At 37.7% G+C, this 21,672-nt stretch overlaps 2 protein-coding genes and 1 non-coding gene across 4 annotated transcripts in view; 1 reads left to right on the top strand and 2 right to left on the bottom strand.

The window, feature by feature from the left end:
• Positions 1 to 265: 265 nt before the first annotated feature.
• Positions 266 to 20,945, bottom strand: LOC136159926 (mitochondrial import inner membrane translocase subunit Tim23). The gene is made up of 7 exons (XM_065922782.1): positions 20,691 to 20,945; positions 18,088 to 18,146; positions 11,041 to 11,134; positions 10,742 to 10,826; positions 7,953 to 8,011; positions 6,088 to 6,198; positions 266 to 764 (listed from the first exon to the last, which is right to left on the bottom strand). Exons 1-7 carry the CDS (start codon positions 20,794 to 20,796, stop codon positions 649 to 651), a joined length of 630 nt encoding a protein of 209 aa, XP_065778854.1. The 5' UTR covers positions 20,797 to 20,945; the 3' UTR covers positions 266 to 648.
• On the bottom strand, positions 8,532 to 8,733 carry LOC136162202 (small nucleolar RNA SNORA74). Its single transcript, XR_010662023.1, has one exon. It is a non-coding gene; the product is annotated as a small nucleolar RNA SNORA74 (small nucleolar RNA).
• Positions 20,946 to 21,007: 62 nt separating the features above from the next.
• The window catches only part of PARG (poly(ADP-ribose) glycohydrolase), a 114,830-nt gene continuing 114,165 nt past the window's right edge, over positions 21,008 to 21,672 (top strand). The window contains exon 1 of one of the 2 annotated variants that reach the window (XM_065922773.1): positions 21,008 to 21,062. Coding sequence is in view for 1 of the 2 variants with exons in the window: in XM_065922772.1 (XP_065778844.1) it covers positions 21,272 to 21,491 (220 nt within the window). In the remaining variant the exon portion in view is untranslated. Of the gene's footprint in view, positions 21,492 to 21,672 lie in introns of both variants that reach the window. The other variant, XM_065922772.1, reaches the window with a different exon arrangement.

The raw sequence follows: 21,672 nt of genomic DNA, 5'->3' as shown, positions 1-21,672 counted from the left end.
TCATCTCTTTAATTGTCCCCAGTAAGACTGAGTTAATATTGTTCTAGCACAGTAGACTAATGGTATAATAGTTAACCTGAAATATCTTGAGGTTGTTTAGTGTCAACTCTATTGGAGAAAAATTTTAACCTAGTTGCTAATACTGCCAGTAGCCCTTCACTTCATCACAAACATGAAAACATGCTTTGGCCTATGGGAGCAGAGACAAATCAAGAGTAACTTTGGAGAAACACCCACTATGTTAATGTTGGAGTTAGGACTTCAGTTCTATTTTCACCCTTTATTGGGAATACAGAGCAATATTACAGTCTTGGATCATTAAATGAACAAATGTGACTGATACAGTATTGACAGGCAGACCTGAATTCTGGGATTAAGTGGTTTTCCAGAAGTGGGTAGGAGCAAAAACAGGTGCGAGATCTTCTTAAGAGAACCACATTACTCAGCCACCAAAGGGTGTTTTGTCTTCAACTCATTAAGGCTGGAAGGAGTGCCAGTCCTGGTCGACAATCCATGATCTTCATCACAGCACACTGGAATCTCTAGTTTTTCAAATTAGGTGTAGATAAAGTAAATGCCTCCAGACTGACTTATAAATTGATCTGGGTGACTACTAAAGTGTCCTCCATTTGTAAACTAGCAAAATCTTCAGAGTGATTGTTGGAGCAAAGAGCCTTTCATGTGCTCCCAGTTATTATATAGAGCATAGAGGCTCGTAAGTGTTAGTCCTGCGAGACCACCTCGTGCTACCCCTCGAAGACCGCCTGGGAGGGGAAAAGAGGAGACATCATTAACAGACTTGCACTGCGCACTGTCCCGTCAGAGGGTTAAATGAGAGATTCGCAAAGCTGAGACACACTCTTCATACTTATGAAAATTTCATCCCAAACAGGAGAATAAGCTCTGAAAATAATAAACCAAGACTGAAATTCAGTAGAAACAGATTCCCCCTAAATCACCTGCTTAATATGTAAACTATGTATCCATAGTAATCTCTTTTTCACTTTTAATTTCAGTTATCAGCATGGTTTTTTGACTTTTCTCAATCTGACTTGATCCTAGGACATTTTTGGACAAGACCTTATGCTTATTCTTGAAATCCCAAGCAGATCAGTAATTCCCTGCTAGTCATAATTTAGAACTTCACTGTCACTGTCAATTGATTTAAGGCAGTATGTAAACAAGGTGATACCCTCTTTGGAAACAGTACTAACAGGCTTTGGACTCTGCACAGGTCCTCTAAATATTAACTTTGAAGACTCAAGACAGTGGAGGGAGATAAGATGGCTGTAATCAAGTTCTGGTGAAGCACCAACTTTCCTATTACCTATCCCTATTCTGATGTTTCAGAAAATATCCAGATAATGAGCATAGACGTAACTTAGCATCATCATGTTGTTTAGTCACTCAGTTGTGTCTGACTCTTTGTTGCGACCACAAGGACTGTAGCCCACCAGGATCCTCTGTCCATGGAATTTTCCAGGCAAGAATACTGGAGTGGGCTTGCCATTTCCTTCTCTAGGGGATCTTCCTGACCCACAGATCAAATCTGTGTCTCCTGCTTGGCAGGCAGATTCTTTACCACTGAGCCACCTGGGATGCTCCAAGCATCGTCATACTAGTTGAAAAACATTCCAGGATTAGGATTAGACTTTGAACTATTTTTGCTTAACAAAAGAATTTTTTCACGTGGAAAAAGATTATGGATAGGTATTTCATTTGAAATGCAGAAACAAAAGGTTTCAACCAGTTACCTGAAAATAGTCACCAAGTCTAGTAAAAGGAATGGGGTTACCCAAAGAAGCTTTTAAGAAATACTTGATGTTCTCTTACAGTTTCACAAATAAGTAGGGATAACAGACACTTCAGGTAGTCTGTGTTGTATCTATGGAGTATTTGTTGCAAGTCATGTGTTAGGAAAGCAAAGGTCCAGTGGTTAAGGTATACCTTATTAGAAGCCCTTTAGCTATACTCCAGTAGTTCCATGAAATTCAGTGACGCTGGTGAGTTACAACACTTCAGACCAACCATTTCTGCAATGCATGTCCTGCCAGATGGCTTCAGATGATAGATTAAAGGGTTACTCCCTCTAGGAGCCTCTCTAGCCTGAAGACTTTAGATAGCTGACTGGCTTAGGCTTCAATTCTGAAGTACCTTAATTATCTCTCTTAAACAAACCCAAACAGAAACTTCAGGCATCATCTATAAACAGCCCTCAAACATGTAGGAAGGGGGATGATAAACATAAAAAGTTAATCACAGTAAATGGGAGATATCTCCTTCAAGTCTATCTTACCTTTTTGTATCTTTCCACACTTAAGATTAGGCATGATGGTTGAATTTGCAACTGTATTCAATGTGGCTGAAAAATGGGCTGACAGTGAACTTTATAGTTAGACCAAACTTCTAGAAATGGAAAAAATAAGCCATGAAGCCCAGGAAAAATAAATGCCATCTCCAACGGCATCACTATGGTTCAGTAATTAGAGCTAAACTTTTTAAGTGTAACGAATGTTCATTTGTTTTTTTTTTTAACGAATGTTCTTTAAACAGGTTACAAAAACAGAAGACCCTCCAGTGTAAACTGGAAACTATAAAGATTTAAGAACTTTGGGACATCAGTGGCATATTAAGTGTCTCTTAACAATTTATCCCCTAGAATGCTTTCTACTTTCATGCCAAAATGAAACAAATTTAGTACTGTACTAGCCTTCTCTGAAGGCTAAGAAAAAATTGTTTCTAGCACGACTGAGCAATTGTTTCTAGCAAGAAGATAGTAAATAATCATAGTAATCCTGACTCAGTGAAAATGAAAGTTGCTGGGGAATACATGTAACTCCATGGTTGATCATGTCAATGTATGACAAAACCCCCCCCAAAAATAAATACATAAATAAAATGAAAGTTGCTCAGTCATGTCCAACTCTTTGGGACCCCATGGACGATACAGTCCATGGAATTCTCCAGACCAGAACACTGGAGTGGGTAGCCTTTCCCTTCTCCAGGGGATCTTCCCAACTCAGGGATTGAACCTAGGTCTCCTGCGTCGCAGGCAGATTCTTTACCAGCTGAGCCACTAGGGAAGCCTGATTCAAGGGTAGCTTTTTATTACGTTTTAAACTCTTTCCAATAATGTCAGGGTTTTCCGGCTGGTTGATCTGTTAAAAGAGTTTAACAGCCTTGACTTTTAGACTTTCTGTAACAAAACCACCTTTGCCCAGTTAAGTACAGGAAGTTGATTAGCCAATACACTTGCTCTGAACACAGTGAACCAAATGAGGCCAATGGTTAATCTCTATAAAGCAAAACAAACATGAGGCTATGTGTCAGTTTTATCTTCTATCTTTTGGATCCTTATACAATTCTTCCAAAAAGGGTAAATGTCATCTCTTCTAAACCTGGGAAAATGAGGCCCAGAATATTTAAGTGCCTAGTTTACTTGGTATAGAGCTGATTACTGGTAGAGCTAACACACTGAACTGATAATTACTTTAGCACAGGGGTCAGCACATTTTTCTTGAAATGGCTGGAAATTAAATACACTTTTTACCTGCATGTTTCTAAAGAATGTTTATCTTGCTATTTCTTGATGTTTCGAGCCTACATATTATAGGCACTTATATAACCATGTAAAATGTTAACTATTTTAAAATGTAAAATACATTCTAAGCCTGCAAATTGTGAAGAGACAGGCATCTGGCCAGCAGGAGTCTGTTGCCCTTGTTTTAGAGGAACGGCCTTACCTACACACTGAGACAGCTTACAAATTCAACAAATTTCTGCACTTAAATTGTTTAAAAAACAATTTTCTTTAAAACTGTGATAAAATACACATAACATAAAATTTACCATTATTAGGTGTACACTTCAGTAGCATTAAGTATACTGACACTGGACTACCATCATCCATTTTCTTTCCTTAATGATTTAGGCTGACTCTAGACTAAAGGAATACTTAAACTCTTTTCCAAATCCTTGAATCTGGGAGTTTTTAAATAAATTCCTGCCACACAAAATTCTGTGCTTTGTCTTAAGTGGAGTCTAAACCAGAAATCAATAAAATACACTGCTTTGCCTCTGTCAGCAATTTTGATGTGCTGAGTTATACTAGTCAGCCAGGAACTAGGAACCAATGTTGGAAGTCTGGGTCAGCAGATTATTTACCTCTTCTGTGTTCCACAGTTGCAATGAAAACTGAAATCTGAAAAACTGAAATCTACTTGTCACCTGACAAGAATTAATGAATATTCTTTTTTGCTTTTTCTCTTCTGAGCCATGAGCATTCTCTTCCGTAATTTATGTTGGAGATGTCCCAGGCTGGGTTAAAGATGCTATTCCTGCAAGGAAGTCCTGGACACAGAAAGCTAGGTTTTCATTTTTTTTCCTGTGGTAATCCCAAGTATTCAGCCTTCCCCTTTGTATCTTTAAAATATGATGTGTCTTAAATGAGGTGTTAATTCAGTACATTCTTATACTTAAGGCTGCCCCCAACACAGGAAATGCTGTAATGGCTGACCCTGAGTAAGAAAATAGGGACTGGTGAGGACTGAGCTGAAGCTTCAGTGTCTATCCACTGGGGTAGCAGCTCCCCCAATTCAGCTCCTACCATTTGCTACCATATACAACATGACCTCTGTGTCTTCCATTTTTGCAAAAGAAGCTAAAATTTCCAGAATTTTGTGTGAAATCTCCTGTTCCTTAAATTTTACTTTGATCTTTCATAAACAGAGTTTGGGCCGATTAAACACTTGCTGGCTGAGTGCTACCCTTGTGGTGCCAATTAAGGTTTTAAACTCCTTTGTCTGACCCCAAAGATTTTCAGTGTGAAAGTATTTTTAGGTTTTTAACAAGGTTCTTCTATGCCAACACTTTCGTGTACATAAAAGATATTTACTGTCTTATTGTACCTAGGAGCTCTGTTGATGTGTATAAGAACATGCACATGTTGCAAGAAGTCTTTTGAGATCTTACAGATATAATTCCAAATGTTACCCATTTTCAATATTTAAAAAAGTCTCTTGCTCTCAGATACACCATGAAATTTTAGATTTTATAATCCTGTAAGAGAGACTTCTCTCTCATTTCTAGTAAAAATGAGGCAAAAATGCTACTTGATGTTTGTGATGGAGGAATTACATAAGAACAAAAATTACTTAGTTAATCAAGTGTCTGAAGCATAATAAAGCAATCAAACAAAAGTACTTTTCAGAGGCTTGAGTACAGAACATAAAGAGGCAATTATGGCATAACTTTAGGCAATTTAAAACAGAAATGTGAGAAAAATCTGGGACTGTCACTAGTTTTATGATCTTTTGAAAAAGAACATCTTAATAATGTGCTCATCTATAAAACTGGGGTGTTATGATTATCACTTCACAGAGTTTAACAAGTTATATTAAGTGGTTATTACTGAGAATATAACCATAACTCAGCAAATATTCATCTTTTCCATCTTAGAGGACAATTTTGATATTTGATCTTCATCCAAGTAATTTTGATTCAACTCTTAGGATTTATTCCACTCCTGTTCATAACAGCATCATGCACCATAGCCAAAGGCAGAAGCAACCCAAGTGTCCACTGACAGATGAATGAACAAAATGTGATATATATGTATGATGGAGTATTATTCAGCCTTAAAAAGGAAGGAAATTCTGATACATGCTATACTGTTGAGAACGTTATGCTAAATGAAATAAGCCAGTCACAAAAAGAAAAACACTACACAACTCCACTTCCATGAGGTACCTCAAGGAATCAAATTCATAGAAAGTAGAATGGTGGTTGCCAGGGGCTGTAGAAGGGGGAAAGAGAGTTGTTTAGTGGGCAGAGTTTCAGTTTTATAAGATGAAGAAAAGTTCTGGAGTTGCATAATAATGTTAATATTCTTAACATAATTGAACTGTACATTTAAACAGTTTGGATGGTCAATTTCATGTGTATTTTACAAAAATTAAAAAATAAAATCACAAACCGTGAGATATCAAAGAACACTATACTACCAAAAAAAAAATTCTTTTAAAAACTACAGTATGGTCAAAAAGCATACTATATTAAGAGACAGTTTCACCATTTAATGGTACCTACCTGTACATTTATACAACATGCCTGTCATGGTTCCAGCTGCTACTGTGTTAAGGTCATCTTCTGCACCTCTTGTTTTCTCAATGATGACACCAAATGCACTATAAAGCAAAGCTACAAGGGAAATGGAACTGATCAGTAATAAAAAAGTGAACTGAAAGTCAGTATGGCAATTATATTTAGATAAACGCATTCTACAGACATCATGAGACATATAAACAATGATCACCGGAACACTGTTTGTAATAACAAAAGCCTAGCAACAAATCAAATGACTTTCAGGAGGGGACTAATCCAGAGAGACTTTCCACATAATGGAATGCTATTGCACTCAAAATGCAGGAAAAGCTCTGTTCACTAACACGTAAAGCAGGCACATGTGTGTATGACTCTGGATAGGCAAAGAAAATGTTTGGAAAGAAAAGAAATTTATTAGCTATTTATGGAAAGTAACCCTGTGGAGACCCAGGAAGAATATCTTTTTCACTTCCATTTATTTGTTAGCAGCTGTACTTAGAATTTAGAAACAAAAGCAAAACACATGTATTCCTATTTTAAGAAAAATATGACTTCAAGACAATTGAGATTTAGTTTCTGCATATGTAAAAACTCTAACAATAGTACTATTTAGTTTTAATAAGCTTTTCCCCTAAATCGCCATTCTCTTATGCCTATAAAGACCAAACAGCCATGACTGCATTACCTCTTCTCCTGTCCTGTCTCAAAATTACAGCAAACTTAGCCTCGCAACTCCTCTGCTCTAAGTTTTTATACTTTTACAAAGGCTCTTCTTCCAGTTTCAATTTATTTAACTGAAACTAAACTTGAGCAAAACATCATAACTGATCACATTATAAGGAAAACATACAGAGTAACTGACCATTCCAGCTTGGTCAGAATTGCTATTTCTGGAACATTAACTAAACTGAGAATGTCCAGGGGCTCACTCTAGGTATGCAAGCAATCTCACAAGTATCAGTACAAAGGAGGGTGACTGCAAGGAGGAGGGGTATTGGGGGCACAAGCAGCATATGAAGTAGCCATTTACTAGGATCCCAAATGCAAATCTGACTTTTAACTGTGAACATGTACTGCTTCCAAAGCCTACGACAAGGCTAGGATCTCTGTCATACAAGAGGCTTTTCTTATCTTTTGACAAACTACCTACATTTTCTCTTATTTAATCTGCCACCGGTTAAAGACTTTCAGATAAAGAAAACTTTGGTTGAGAGCATGAATGCCATAAGTAAGCTTCTTATATAAGTCATGAATAATCAAAAGAGTCAATCATTCATAAACACTATAGTATGAAAGCATTTGTTCCTAAGTACTACTAAATTATACCTTCCTGAGAACTGCAAATATTTCCAATATCTACAAAGGCCCTGTTGCAACTCAGGCAATTAGTCTGGGAAATCTCATTAGTAAACAGGATGATGAATGGGCTATTAGGAAAACATATCAGGAGGCCTGGATTCCTCATCATATCTAGTATAGAACCTTGAACTTTTCCTAACACACAAAAACACTTGCCTTGGTGCTAAACTATCTGGATTTCACTGAGTTAAAATATGATTTTATTTGGTGTCTTGATGGGATAGGAGAGTATGTAGTGTTTAAAATATTTAGAAAAGAGTATATTCACAATGGTATTAGTACCTGGCATTATTTTGCTATATATTAATAGTTTATGATCTTTTCCTAAGTAGTATTTCCTAAGTAGTATTTACACTACTCACCAGAGTGGATTTAAGCATAATTATGAACATCCCAGCACCAGAATTTTAGTTGATCAAATTGTTCATGATACATGTACATTCTTTCTTTGCAATGATAATGATTTATTAAAAAGTGAGATATCTACTTACCCAGAGAACCTAGGGTATTAGCCCAAAGTGCCCCTTGCCTAGTCACCATATTCAAGATCCTAGCAGGGCAGAAAGACAAAGAATCTGTATTTAGAACCAGTATTTCTTTGGTATTTAGAAAAACCATATAACAGCAATTTTAAATGTATAAACACACACCCAAAGTTTTCTTAATTTTATTTTTTTAATTTTAAAACTTAACACCTCCTTAGAATTCAATAAGGATTGCTTTTACTTTACATAGATGAAAGTTAGGTTAAAAACTCCCAATGTTTTAGGGCAATGCATAAAGAAAATTCTAATTACTAAATACATAAAATTATTAAATATATAAAATATATATCCTGGAATGTATCTTACAAAGAAGTTTACAGAAACTGATCTATGTTAAAAAGAAAAAGACATTATAACAGACAAACTAGCTGATAATTAGTTTCTTATGTGTGTGTGTGGGAGTAATATATTCTTAGAATATTAAGAAGAATCAAAGTGTGGACTACTATGGAATACAAAGCAAAAACAAATATTCAAAGAGAAGGAAAAAGTCATCTAATTAGAATACCTGAAGAAAGTGTACACTGTGTCTGCTTCCAGACTAGAACTAAGCAGCCAAAGTGAATGCTTAGCACACTCTCAAGGAAGCACAGCTCTGCCTTCACCAGTGCCAGACGTCACCAGAACAGTGATGAAGGCGACTGGAGAAGAAGACAGAACATTGCTCTTCCAGCAGTGTAACACTGTTACAGGAACGGTTCTGCCCCGACAGCTGACTACTGCTGGGAACCACGGAATTGCAATAACAAGCAGTAAAAGCACCCATTTAAATTAATGCTCAATAATAACAAAAACTTCTTTTACTTCTAAAGGATTATTTAAAAAATTAGTAATGATTACAAATATTGTTAAATAATTAATTGCTATATATTTACTAATATGTTAAGTTTAGCACTTAATTGTTTTTCATTTGTGATGAGTTTCTAAAACTATTAATTTTCATTATTGTATTGCTGGTGGCACTGCAAAGTGGCAAAGTTCTTTGGAACATGATTGGGCAACATACTTTCATTTACTGGGTCCTTACCTACTTCCCACTGTAATCATCTCTCAATAGATTAAAGGCAGAAAGTAGGGAAACTTACCCAAGATCCCAATAAGTAATGAAAGTGGGCTTTGAAACCACATAGATCTTTTCTGCCCTGAAACCCGATTATCTTTCCATTTTTTAAATGCTGCTGCTAAGTTGCTTCAGTCATGTCCGACTCTGTGCGACCCGATAGATGGCAGCCCACTAGGCTCCTCTGTCCCTGGAATTCTCCAGGCAAGAACAATGGAGTGGGTTGCCATTTCCTTCTCCATTGCATGAAAGTGAAAAGTGAAAGTGAAGTTGCTCTGTCCTGCCCAACTCTTAATGACCCCATGGACTGCAGTCTACCAGGCTCCTCCGTCCATGGGATTTTCCAGACAAGAATATTGGAGTGGGGTGCCATTGCCTTCTTTGTTTTAAATGCTACCTCTGTCTAAAAAATCAGAGTAAGTATATAAAAAAAAATGATGTATAAGATTTTAAAAATCTGACTTTAAAAAAGCAAACTAATTCAACTCTCAAAAATTTAATAACTATGATGGTCTTAAGAAACAAAGGTTATCTTTTCTAAGAGACCTTGCAAATTGATATTTATGATATGAAGTTGGGGATTTGTTTCAAAAAAATACAGGAGGGAAAAAAGAGATGGGATACAATTGGTCCTGGTGCTGGTTAATGGTTGTTGAACTTGGGTTATGGTTCATAGCTGTTCACTGTACTATTGTCTACTTTTGTAGATAGTCAACTATCCATAATACAAAAGGTAAAAAAAAAAAAAAAAAAAAAACCTGGAGTAAAGAATGAATATTACGAATATAAATACAAAAATATTCAAGGAATTGAGCTTGTAAAGCAAGGGCAGTGATCCATACAGTAACAAGAAGGTGAAAAGTTTGACAGGCCTTCAGGCTTCCCAAGATCTAATTCTAACACACCTGCTGCCATCTGCTGGCTAAGGAAAAGGAGCTTAAAGAAAGACATGAGCTACTGAAGAACACATACTGTGTCCTTCCACTCATATGAAGCATAAAAATACGCTTAAAAAAAAAAAAAAACCAACTAAATAACATTATTTAAGGAACAGCAAAAGGAACTGGTCATGTTTATTTCTTAAGCAGGGTGAAGATACACATAATGTACACTTTCTGACTTTTTTATTTGGACTTTCCCTTCTCTACAAACTTCAGTTTCCTAAGATAAGACTATCTTACTCCTTTCAGAACTACCTCTAAGTTCTAGGAATTTCATGGAAATGTTCTGCACCTTTGCATTTCAGAAATGGAGGGTGAAGTCAATGAGAAATTCAAATGACAGCATATTTAGTAATGACTCTTATGTGCTTATTTCTTCACTTACCATGTCCTATGGTTTTGCACAGCCCTGAACAATCCAAATAATGTACTAGTAATTCAACAATTTGAAAAGCATGTAATATAGGCCTGCAAAATAGAACAGGTGTAGCTGAGAAGTTAGGTTGGAATAGCCCCAGCTGATGGACACTGATTCAAAAATCACTCCTAAAAGCTTAGACCCAGCAACTTGATTCCTAAATTCCTTTTATAATGAATAAGGGGAAAACACCAGCAAAAAAATTGACCAAAAATTATACAGTACTCTAGATATTGTAATCTCAAGGTCGTGCTCATCAAGCCAACAAAGTAGAGATTAATACTCAAACATCAGTATGTCATTACATGAGACTTACTGTACATTTCTTGGTTTGGACCAGGCCATGTTCTGGGTTTCCTTCAATCCCAGCCGTAGACCATTCATTGCCCCAAATGCAGCCCCTGGCAAATCATAGTAATAATTCATTCAAATAATCAGCTTTATATTAAAGAGCAATTATACTTGATTCTTTCTTATTTTTATTTAATAAGAAAAAAATGTAAATAATGACTTTTTAAAAAACCACCCTGAAGCTATTATTTTAATTGCCTTGGATTTTAAGCACTTTTGACTACTTGGATTTAGGACACTTAAAAACCATATATAAATACCAACCTGTCATACAACATCCTCCAATGGTAAAGAAGGCCAGTTCAAATCTGCCCCGGGTTTTGTTAGCTCCAGTTGGTAAAATAAACTCATCTGTATCCTACAGGGATAATAATGAAAATCAAGTTCAGCTCCCCTCAACAGACGTATACTACTTGCAAAGTGTTTAATTTTTTAAAGGAGTTTTTCACAGAATGTAAAATGTAAATTAAGTAAAACTCCACTATATTTCGTCAAACAAAGATAAAACTTTCTGCAACAAAAGCAACATCTAAACCAAAGTGAAATGAAATACATAACATATACAGTTATGCTCATTAGTTCTTAGGAGAAATTCTTGCTCAGAATTTAGCTTCTCAACATAAGTTTGATAGATTATACGTAATTTGCCTTCACGACAAATTTGGCAATTTAAGAGTGCCATCTCTATAGAAAGGCAAACTGAAAGCTATGAGAGGTAACAAAAAACCAGTCTGGAAGGAGAAAACAACTCATTCTGTAGCTATTAGTGCTTTTTATTAACCACCATTTTACTATATGTAAGACCAAATGATCATTAAAAACGAGGAGAAACTACAGAAGTACAATACACTGGATCACTTACACAAGGGTAAAAACACCACTTTAACAGTTCTTAACTGCTTGGAGAGCATATACTCCTTTTATAATCTCGGAAAGCTACTAGAAGGAAAGCTACCCTCCTTCTAGTAAATGCATACACAAAATCTGGTATGAACTTCCTGCCTGAATCCTAGGCTGAGAAGCATCACTGTAAGCACAACAGGATTGATTTTGCAATACAATATACTTTTATGAAGAACAAATACATTCCTGCCAAGCTTTCCATAGAAAAATAGCTAAAATTAGCTCCTGAACCACAGCACACACCCTTAACAAAAAATGCTAACAAATAAACATCCCTTTGGCAAACACTGACCTTTGGTAAATGCAATCATGACTAGGAAAACTGTGCCTCTGCGGTAGTTTTGATTTCTGGCTTGTGCATGAATTCTTACCAAAAATTGTACAAATAAATAAGCACATGTACTCTTATCACACAGAAATGGTCTGCTGAGCAATGATAAACAAATCTGAATAGATTCTATGTTGAAATATATTAAACATATATTTGTAAGTTCTGAGTGCTTCCTGACTTTTCATGTAATGACTTAGTTTTAAATTGTGCTTCTTGTTTAAGGTTTTTAGGAATGCTGTATTTAATATGATAAGGTAAACAATATGATAATTATTTATGATCCAGAAATGGATCCCAATACAAACAGGGGGGAAAAAAAAAGATGGTCATAATCAACATTAGTAGGTTCAAGTGCATGTCATCACTGACTCACTCTTCAGTTAGTGAGTCAACCTTGCATTCCTGAGATATCCAACAATTACTCTTTGATGTTGTGTGTGTGCGCACATTAAGTAGCTCAGTCATGTCTGATTCTCTGCGACCCATGGACTGTAGCCAGCCAGGATCCTCTGTCCGTGGGATTCTCCAGGCAAGAATACTGGAGTGGGTTGCCATGCCCTCCTCCAGGGGATCTTCCTAACCCTCTGGCGTGTCCTGCCTTGGCAGGTGGGTTCTTTACCCTTAGTGCCACGTGGGAAGCCCTTTTGATGTTGTAAACTAAGTTGCTGTTGTTTTGCAACTTTGTGTTGAATCAGCAACTTCCCCAAATCCACCCCCCCAAAAAACAAAACCCCGAGCAAACAAAAAATCAAACCCCCACAAAAACAAACAACAAAAAACTGAGGCTAATATAAACCTTAAAATGTATAACCCCTAATTTCAAATGTTTGTATTCATCAGACCACTCTTATTTCCACAGGCTTCTGAGTAATAACAACCGGATCTAATAAAATAAACTCAGGTAGTAAAAAAAATTTTTTTCACATGTACTGATTTAAGATTTCATTAAAAAGATTTCCACTTTATTTAATGATCTCTTATAACTTCGTAACTTCTCACACAATATTTTTGATGGGGTTCAAAAACTAATTGCTTGTTGCTTTTACATATAAATCTTTAATTTGTGCTCTGATCTCTGCTGATTACAGAAGTGCATACAAAGAAGCAGGTAGCCACTGCTGTTGTACCCTCCCCACCCCTACTTATTCCCAGGGTTTTGAAAAAAAGCTGGGAGCTGGTCCCCTTATTGTTTCCTCTTTCATGAACTAGACATTAAAGACTAGAACATTCAAAAGCAATTTTATGTAAAGGGAAAATCAGAAAGAGACAACACACGTCCAGGAAAAAAGTGTAGGCTCTGTAAAGAACTGAGAAGAGCTTAAGTTTATATACTTCAGGCTGGTCCTCAACACAAAGATAGCCTGTATGCTTAAAAAACCAAAAACAATAACCAAATAAAAGCAAACCCTCAGGGAAGGCAGGAGAATCTGATCTCCAGAGTTAACCACATTATTAGAAATGTCTGGTTTTCAACAACAAAAAAAAATCACAAGCCATACAAATAGGAAAGTATGGGCCATTCAATGAAAAAAAAAATCAACAGAAATGTCCCTGAAAAACACCTGATAGTAGATTGACTAGGCTTTAAAAGAAAAGCCTAGATCTAAATGACTTTAAAATAATCATCATAAAGATGCTCAAAGACCTTAAGAAGATGTGGAGAAAATCAAGACAATGTATGAACAAAATAGAAACAGAAAGAAAACCTAGAAAGAAACCAAAAATAAATTCTGAAACTGAAAAGAACAACGGCTGGTAAATTCACTAAATGGATTCAAAGATTTGAGCAGGTAGAACAGACAATCATCAATTGTAAAGACAACAGAAATTACTGAATCTGAGGATCAGGAGGAAATATAACTGAACAGAAGTGAACAGAGAGCCTAAAGGATCTGTGCGATGTCACACAGCAGACTAAAACACAGACTGTGCGAGTCACAGATGGGAATGTTCAAAGAAACAATGGCCGAAAACTCCCAAACTCGATAAAAGAGATGCAAGTGAACATTCAAGAAACTCAATAAACACCGAGGAAGATATATTCAGAGAGATCCACACTGGGATGTATTAAAATCAAGTTTTGAAAGTTACAAAGAGAGATTCTTGAATGTAGCAAGAGAGAAGCAACTTACATATAAGAATCCTCAATAAGATTATCAGTCAATTTCTCAAGAGAAACTTTGGAGGCCACTAGGAAGTGGGCTGATATATAAAACTGTCCTTTAAAAATAAAGGAGATATTAAAAATTCCCGGAAAAATAAAAGCTGAGCGAGTTTGTGACCACTGGACCTGCCCTGCAAGATACGATGAAGGGAGTCCTGCAAAGCACAATGAAAGGACACTAGACAGGAACTCACAGCCTGATGAAGGGACAAAGTGTAACAAAAGCAAATAAATGGACCACTATGAAAATACTACTGTAGCTTATGTTTTGACTCCCCCTTTGTATTTCTACATAACTTTACATTTTAAAGGATTTAGAAGAATTATTAGATTATGTTTTTGAGCACATGATGTATAAAGATACAGTTCTCTGACATCAACAATTGAGAGGGGCAGGGACAGTTGGTAAAGGAGCAGTATTTTTGAATGTTGCTAAAGTTAAACTGCTATAAATTCAAATTAGTGTTATAACTTTAGAAAACTGCTATAAACAACCAAAAAAAAAAAAAAAAGGTTATGAGAAAGGAATTTAAACAATTCCCTACAGAAAAAATCAAACACAAAAGAAATTATTAATGTAAGAAGGGAGAGAGAAAAAAGTTAGGTTACAGAAAATGAAGAGCAAAACATCAAAAATCTCTCCTTAGCAGTAACCACTTTAAAGTGTATTCAACACTCTAGACAAAAGACAGAGATTAGCGCAATGCACTCAGAAATGTGATCCATTTATACATATGGTGCCTACAACAGATTCACTTTACTTCCAAAGACACAAAAAGATTGAAAGTGAAAGGATGGAAAAAGATATTCTATGCAAATAATAACCATAAGAGCAGGGTGGCTGTACTAACATTAGAAAATAAAAGGTTTATAAGAAACTCATATCAATAAAGTTTCAATACAGCAAGCAAATACAAATACAATTATAAACATTTATTTATCTAGTAACAGACCATCAAAATATATTAAGCAAAGTGTCAGTCAGTCAGTCATGGCCGAATCTTTGTGATCCTATGGACTGTGGCCCACCAGGCTCGTCTGTCCTTGGACTTCCGAGGCAAGAATACTGGAGTGGATTGCCATTTCCTTCTCCAAGGGATCTTCCTGACCCAGGGACTGAATTCACATCTCTTGCATTGGTAGGCAGATTCTTTACTGCTGAGCCATCAGGGAAGACCCCATAATAAAGATCAGGGCAGAGATAAATAAATTACTGAAATCAGAAATGAAGGTGAGGATACCACTACTGATTCTAAAGAATTAAAAAGGATTATAAGAAACTGTCATTAACAATTGTATGCCAACAAACCGAGTGTCCTTGATGAAATGTACAAATTCCTAGAAACACAAAACTTACCAAGAAACAGAAAATCTGAAGAGACTAGTAAGAAGACTGAATCACTAATTAAAAAAAAAAAAATCTCACAACAAAGAAAAACCCTGGACCTGATGGCTTCACTGGTAAGTTTTACCAAACATTTAAAGAACTAACCCCCAATCCAGGGGTTCCCTGGTGGCCTAGTGGTTAGGATTCCAGACTTTCACTACCATGGGCTGGGTTCAATCTCTGGACAGGGAAGCTGTAGAGCACAGATGGAAAAAAAACAAAAAACCCCAAAACCCTAATACCAATCCTCAAACTTTTCCTGAAGTGGAGGAAATACTTGGAACATTTCATGACTCTGTGTGTGAGGCAAGTATGATCATACCAAAGTCAAACAAAGACACTACAAAAAAACTACAGACCAAAATCCCCTATGAACACTTATGCAAAATCTTAAACAAAATTCTAGGAAACCAAATCCAGCAGCATATTCAAAGGGTTATACATCATGACCAAGTGGCGCTTATTCCTGGGATGCAGGATGTCCTAATAAATGAAAACTCATCAATGTAATACACCATATTAACAGAATGAAGGGGGGGAAAAAAACCCCACATGACCATCTCAATTGATGCAGAAATAATATTTGACAAAATCCAACATACTTTCAGGATAAAAAACAAACTAGGAACAAAAGGAAACCACCTCAATATAACAAAAGGCATACATGAAAAACTCATAGCAAATACCACACCCAAAGGTGAAAGACTGAAAGATTTTCCTCTAATACACGTGAACAAGGCAAAGATGCTCTTTTTTTTTGGTCACTTCTATTCAACACAGTATTAGGATTTCTAGCCAGAGCAATTAGGAAAGAAGAATGAAAAGGCACCCAAATTATAAAGAAAGAAGTAAAAAATTTTTTCATAGATGATCTTATATGTAGAAAATTCTAAAGACTGCACAAAAAACCCAGTTATAACTAATAAATAAATTCAGCAAAGTAACAGGATACAAAGACAACAGAAAAAGCAGACGCATGTCTACAAACTAACAATAAACAATCCGAAAAGGAAATTACGAAAACAATTCCACTTACAACAGAATCAAAAAGAATAAAAATACTTAGGAATTAATTTAACCAAGGAGGTAAAAGTCTTGTACAAAGAAAGCTGTAAAACTTGCTGGAAGTAATTTAAAAAGACAGAAAGAAATGAAAACATATCCCATATTCATGAATCAGACTTAATATTGCTAAGATGTCAATATTACCCAAAACAATCTACAAATTCAATAATTCCTATCAAAACAGGAACTGACATTTTTGCAGAAACAGAGGAACCCATTTCAAAGGTCATACGGAATTTGAACAAACTCCAAAGAATCAAAACAACCTTGAAAAATGAAGAACAATCCTGAAGGACTCACACTTGCTGATATCAAAACTTACCAAAGCTACAATAATCAATAAGCCTGAATGTATGCTGGCGTGGTACATACAGACATGCAGATCAACGAAATAGAACAGAGAGTCCAGAAACAAACCTTTGCACATATGGTCAAACGATTTTTGGCTAGAATATTAAGGCCATTACACAGGGAAACAACAGTCTTTTGAGCAAATGGTACTGTAAAAACTGGACAGTCATATGAAAAAGAGTGAAGTTGGATCTTTACCTAACATCACATACAAAAATTAACTCAAAATGGATGAAAAACTTAAATGGAAGACCCAAAACTGTAAAACTCTTAGAATGGAATGTAAAATAGTATAGCTGCAGTGGAAAACAGTATAGCAGTTTCTCAAAAAATTAAAAATATGATTACCATATGATATGACAATTCTACTTTTGAATATATAATCAAAAGAATCAAAATGAGGATCTGGAAAAGTTATTTATACACCAAAATTCACAGTGGCACTATTCACCATAACTGAAACATGGAAGCAATCCGAGTGTCCACAGGACGCGTGAATGGATAAGCAAAATGGGATATTATGCAGCCTTAAAAAGGAAGGAGATTCTGACACAGACTACAATACATACATGAGCCTTCAGGGGATTATGCTAAATGAACTAAATCAGTCACAAAAAAAATAAATACTCTACGATTCCACTTATTTGAGGTACTCAAGAGTATTCAAAAATCGCAAGACAAAAAGCAGAAAGGTGGTTGTCAGGAACTGGGAAGAGGATGGAAAAAGGAGTTACTGTTTAATAGGTATAGAGTTTCAGTTTTACAACATGAAAAGCATGGAACCGGTAGGTGGTAATAGCTATACAGTATTAGGAATGCAACCACTAAACAGTAAAGTTAGAGATGGTAAATTTTGTTAATTTTATCACAACCTTAAAAAAAAAATGATAAAACAAAACAAAAAACGAGCCAAACCCCCAAATCCTTTAATCACCTAGTGTCAGGAAGAGATGCAAGGCAAATCCCTATAGTTTGTGGGTGAAAAAGGGTGAATGAGGACCAGAGACTTGATGCCTCTAGAAGCACATATCACAGATCAAATCAACGTAGGTACCTACGGTTATTTTTTTTAAATGGTAAAGTAGAGGACCAGGCTAATAAAATTCTTACCTGTACGAGATACCGTGGATCCACATTTAAATAAGGAGACAGAGGGTTCATACCAGTTACTAGAGAGAAAACAAAGAATATATTGCAATAAAAATTTAATTATTTCATTTAGTATTAATTTTGTTCTTGATTCTTCAATGTGTTCTGCAATTCTGATTTACAATGCATGGCAATTTTTCTCCCACTTTCCTTGTCTTATCCTTCCTGTCTGGCAGTTTAGGGGCTGACTCCTCCTGGCGCCCTAAATCCTGCACTGGTGTTTCAGGCTCTCATATCAAGACACTGGCAGTAACATGGACCAAATAACTGAAGAAGCAGGAAGCACAGCACAGTTCAACTATAAAGCTAATTTCCTTCTACTTTACTACAAAAATATCTGACAATTGGGTGTGTGTTAGTTGCTCAGTTGTGTCCGTCTCTTTGTGATTCAATGGACTGTAGCTCGCCAGGCTCCTCTGTCCATGAATTCTCCATGCAAGAATACTGGAGTGAGGTGCCATTCCCTTCTCCAGGGGATCTTCCTGAACCAGGGATCAAACCCGGATCTCCTGCATTGCATGCAGACTCTTTACTGTCTGAGCTTATACAGATTGCAAAGTAAGACTGACAAGAGACAAATCAATTTCATGAAGGGGAAAAAAAAATCATTTGGGTTATGTGTTGTGTATAAATATTTTAAGGCAATTCCTTCAGATCTAAGTGTTGACAGTTGCTGACAAAGTTGATTTATATAATAGAGAATTCTAGGTCCTCACCAGAAGGATGGGGGTTAGGACAAAAGAAAATGGGAGCTCTCCGAGGGCCAGACTTGAATTCCATTACCTTTGAAGACAGAAAAATTTATCAAGGAAAAATCAACTTCCTCACATTTTAAAATTAATCTTTGGCGCCTCTGTATCTCAGATGACTGTTCTCAAATCTATCCATTACCCAGGACTCTGGTCTTTTCATCAATTCAAAGTTCTATTAGTTCTATATCCAGTATCTATCTTAAATTGTTACTTATCATCTTTATTGCTACCATCCTAGTCCAATCACTACCTAATTGGACTCCTTACTTGCTCCAGTCTCTCCAACTCACTTTCTTAATGGGTAATTAAAGTGATTTTTTTCAGAAAAGGAAATCAATCTAAATGGCTTCCATTTACTCTTGTAACTAAGTCCAAGCTCCTTATAAAACACTTCATTAGCTGCCATTTCTTCCCCTCTAATCTCAGTATCTCCAGCCTCACCACCTCCCTTGTAGATTGTAGACACAATGGCTTAACAGCTGTTCCTTGAACACTTACCTCCCCTCAGACATTTGAATGGTATTCAGGTCACAGCTCAAATGTCAACAATCCTGAGTAGTTTTTCCTGGGCCATTTTTAAATGGCTTCAGCTCCCATTTGGAAAAGGAAAAGGCAACCCACTCCAGTGTTCTTGCCTGGAGAATCCCAGGGACGGGAGAGCCTGGTGGGCTACCATCTATGGGGTCGCACAGAATCCGACACGACTGAAGTGACTTAACAACAGCTCCCATCACCATCTCAAAATCCTATTTGCTTTTACACACTTAGCACTAACTGAAACACTTTACTTACTTACTTGGCTCACTTCAATGGAATGGAAGCTCTGTGAAAACATCAGTCATTTTAAAATATATAACTGCTGAAGTCCTGCACCCAAAAAACTCCATCTCAAGTACTCAATGAATAGTGTTTACTCCTTGATCTCTTAATTCACCTTGAAATCTTAATGTAACAATATCTTTTCACATTAAGGCAGTGCCCTTTGTGCTCTGAAACTCATCAAATAGCCATATTCTATAACTTATTATATGCAAACTGTGTTCTAGATTCAGTTTTGACACAGGTGACACTAGGAACTTTAAAAGCCGTTTTTGTTTTTGAGCATAAAAGACCTAAAGAAGGAGAAGAAAGATTTTCAAGATAAAACAGTTTTATAAAGCTCTTATCGTTCACCAACTTCCCACTATCTTTAAGTCCACGTTTTACTCATCCAGGTGAATATCCACAGTTAGAAAGTTCCAAAGATCTGGAATAGATATTCATGGTATTTAGGAGAGGGCGTAGGCAGGGTATTCGTGCCTCGGCACCCTATAACTTGAATGTTTCCTTTCCTAAAATTCCTTCTTGGCTTCTTTTTCATATCTATAAAAAAGTTCAGTTCTCCTCCAAGTTTCTCCACTTGTCTCGACGCATATTTCTTTCTCACCTGTATGCATTATTATTGGGTGTTTTGACCTGAAGGCTACTACTTCGTGGTTTAGAATATGTGACTTTGTGTTAAAAAGTTACCTATGGGCTCGATATGTGGGAGGAACGATAAGGCAGAAAGCCTAAATATAGAAAGAAAAAAACATGCAGTATCTTCTGGATCCAAGTCAGCCACAGAGAGCTTCTCCGGATCCCCGGCTCCAAACACTCGTTCAGTGTTAGAAAATGCAGCCGTGCGACATACTAGCCCCACTACTGGTACTGAAACTTGTGACCGCTGCCAAAAAAAAAAAAGAGAGAGAGAGAGAGAACAGGACACCCGGCACGTGTGGGGTGGTGGCAAGAACCAGTGGGAAATGTTCGCAGGCTAGGCCTGATACTTACGCGGGACTCCAGCCAAATCCGCGTGCGAGTAGCCTGCTCCGCCGGCTCCGAAAAAGCCGGCCAACCCTCCAGTGGTTTTGTTGCCACTACCCCCGCCGCCCTCCATGGTGTCACAGCAATCTGCCCGTCTGCTTCTCCCCGCCGCCTCAGGCCGAGATAGTCTGCTCGGCCGTCGCTCCTCGGTAACAGCGGGGAGACCCGCGTTACCACCGGCTCCTTCACACGCTGACCTTCCGGGCGCCGGTGTTAGCTAAATCTCACACTTCCGGTTTGCGACAGCGTACGTCCCGGAAGCCGGAAGCACCTGACGGCAGCTTTCCGGTGGTGGGAAAGTGAACGAAGCCAGAATCAGAACGGCTCATCGTGAGGCTGGTAGGGTGCCGGTGGAAGAGGGAAGGCAGACGTCTGGATAGGGCCTGGTTCGGGAGGCTGTCAGAGCAGGAGCTGCAGAAGCAGTCAGCGGCAGAGGGGGCATGGTGCCGGAAGGCACCGAGGAGGGGGTGCAGTCCGTCCCTCCCAGGGTTAGTGAATGAGGCTCTACGCCCGGGCTGGCCCGGAGACTCAGTGCTGCGGGTCCCAGCATGAGTGCGGGCCCCGGCTGTGAGCCCTTCACCAAGCGACCCCGCTGGGACGCCGCTGCAACTTCTCTGCCGGCCGCCTCGGACGCCCGGAGCTTCCCCGGTAGGCAGAGGCGCGTCCTCGATTCCAAGGACGCTCCGGTGCACTTCAGGGTCCCGCCGTCCTCGTCAGGCTGCGTCCCGGGCCGGGCGGGACAGCACCGAGGCAGCGCCACTTCTCTTGGTACGTGGGGAAATAAAGCTCTTTGTCCTCCTCGGCCAAACCTCTTTTTGGTCTGTCTCAGGAGCCAAGGACTCCAGCACTTTCCTCCCCCCCTTTCTAGTCTTGTGTACACCACTCTGAACTCTAAGGTCCCCTTGCTAAGCCCCCAAGGACACTGGGAGAATAGGGTCGCATTTTTCCC

The sequence above is a fragment of the Muntiacus reevesi genome, chromosome 2 (genome assembly GCF_963930625.1).
Source record: "Muntiacus reevesi chromosome 2, mMunRee1.1, whole genome shotgun sequence".
Lineage (NCBI taxonomy): Eukaryota > Metazoa > Chordata > Mammalia > Artiodactyla > Cervidae > Muntiacus > Muntiacus reevesi.
Note: the sequence above shows the minus strand (reverse complement) of the source record. Positions and strands in the feature narration are given on the sequence as shown.